Raw genomic sequence first — 1,881 nt, forward strand, 5'->3', positions numbered from 1 at the left:
GCCAAGGGTGCGGCAGTGCAGCAGCACGATTTGGAGCCTGTGTGCCCCGAAATCAACAAATCCAGTCAAACTACATCAGGTAATGCTGCTCCCCTACCTCAATAGACCAGATTCGCAGTGCAACCACGTGCATTTGCACGGCAACTGCTCCCAAACTTTTCCCGTACTAGTGTATTGAAGAAATTGACCTCAGCAGAACGAGTCGTGGGGTTACACGGTCGCGGGCCGGGTGCCGACACGGTGTGATTCCGGGTGTGTGGCTGGTGTTATGGGGCGCTGGGCGGGGCCCCGAGGACCGCAGCCGGAGGAAGCAAGTCAGCATGCTTGGGATGGCGTTTGAGTCGCAAAGCATGATCGCAAGTTATTTATGGATCACTATTGACGAGGCTGTTGTGCCTGGAAAGCCCAGCGCTGACCAATCAGCTACCAGTCCCGTGTGTCCATTACAGTAATATGATTGCACTGCGAATCATATCACCGTTCAATCCCTGTCGTGATTGGCCCCAATTGAATCACCGTGTGACCATCCTCTAAGAATTTTCAGCAATTTGTCGTGTTATATTGTGCCCTGCATCCAGCAGTGCCTGCATGATCGCATTTTCCAAACTGCGCGCCCCAGCTCGGACGCCAGGGTCCGGAGACCCAACGACGCCTCTCCGGCCCCGCCGGTCACGACGTCCAAGTGCATGCTGCGACAGCGCTCAACGACACTCACGCCCTCGGCCCGCTGCGTCTGATGGCTTAGCTCCCCCCCCCCCAATGTGTTGCCAGCACCAGGACCAGAACGGCACCCTCCGCTGGCGCTCCCAAAACGCGCCAGGTCAATCGAGCGCCAGAGTGAGCATTTGCACACAAGCATGGTAGGCGGCGCAAGGGGGCAGCAGAGAGCTGGCCTGCAGCACAGATCAGCAACACAGCCAACACCCTCTTCTGGGCACACCACAACGCAATTCGGGGCCCGTTCTTGATGCGTGATTCAGCACACCCGGCGCGCAGGGGAATCTCTCTGTTCCGGGACAGGGGGGAGGGATGTGAGGAATGCCAACAGGCACTGCGTCCCCCGTTTTTGACCCACGAGCACTCCCATCCCTAGGTTCATATCCTATTTATGATGATCACCGTCTTAATGTCCATAAAGCTGCCGAAGCGGGAGTTTGCAGTTGTACTGAAGTGTCACAGGACGACAGGTCCCAGACACCAGGGGTCCCTCCCGACCCGTACATACGGTAGACCACCCTGGTCCGCAAACGCTATGAGGCTGCAAGGCCACGTTATACTTATGAGTTCAAAACTTTCAAAATTGCCAGCCAATGTGATGGTTCATGGCAGCACGTCCATGCCCGCTGCGCACATGCGCCACACGACCTCAGCGCCCCCCGCCGCGAGCGCGCAATCCCAGTCCACCGCGCCGTCCACGGCAGAGAGCGCGCCCCCACCGGCCTTGCTGAGCTGGACGAACAGAAGCTCGTCGGGCCTGCCCCCCTGGTGCGCGGCCACCCGCGCCTGCGCCACTCGCAGGTCCCACGCCCCCCCGGCGACCCACTTGCCGTCGCGTGCGCGGCGCGCCGCGTACAGGCAGGGGCCTGTCGCGTGCGGAACGCCCGGATCCCCAAAGCCCTGAACCCGCACGAGGTCTTTGGCCGAGAGGGGGGGCGTCTTGAGCGGCAGTATGCCGTCCACCGAGAGGGCGTGCGCAACGCCCACCAAGATACTGCGCGCTGATTCCAAGTGGGCCTGCCTCGCGATCGAGTCGGGGTCCACGACGCCCCCGCCTGCCGCCCGCACACGCGCCGCCGCTGCCGGCGCGGCAGCGCTGGGCTGCGGCGCCGGCGTCGGCGCCTGCCCGGCGGCCGCGGCGGGGCGCGGGGCGCGCACGGGCCC

The 1,881-nt window shown here is 62.6% G+C and overlaps 1 protein-coding gene across 1 annotated transcript; it reads right to left on the bottom strand.

Annotated features, from left to right (window-relative positions):
* Positions 1 to 1,320: 1,320 nt before the first annotated feature.
* MNEG_13864 (hypothetical protein) lies at positions 1,321 to 1,839 on the bottom strand (the record flags this gene model as incomplete). Its single annotated transcript, XM_014037664.1, has 1 exon — positions 1,321 to 1,839. A coding segment is annotated over one exon (519 nt), but the record flags the coding sequence as incomplete, so codon positions are not given.
* Positions 1,840 to 1,881: the final 42 nt, after the last annotated feature.

Source organism: Monoraphidium neglectum, assembly GCF_000611645.1.
Source record: "Monoraphidium neglectum strain SAG 48.87 unplaced genomic scaffold scaffold04099, whole genome shotgun sequence".
NCBI lineage: Eukaryota > Viridiplantae > Chlorophyta > Chlorophyceae > Sphaeropleales > Selenastraceae > Monoraphidium > Monoraphidium neglectum.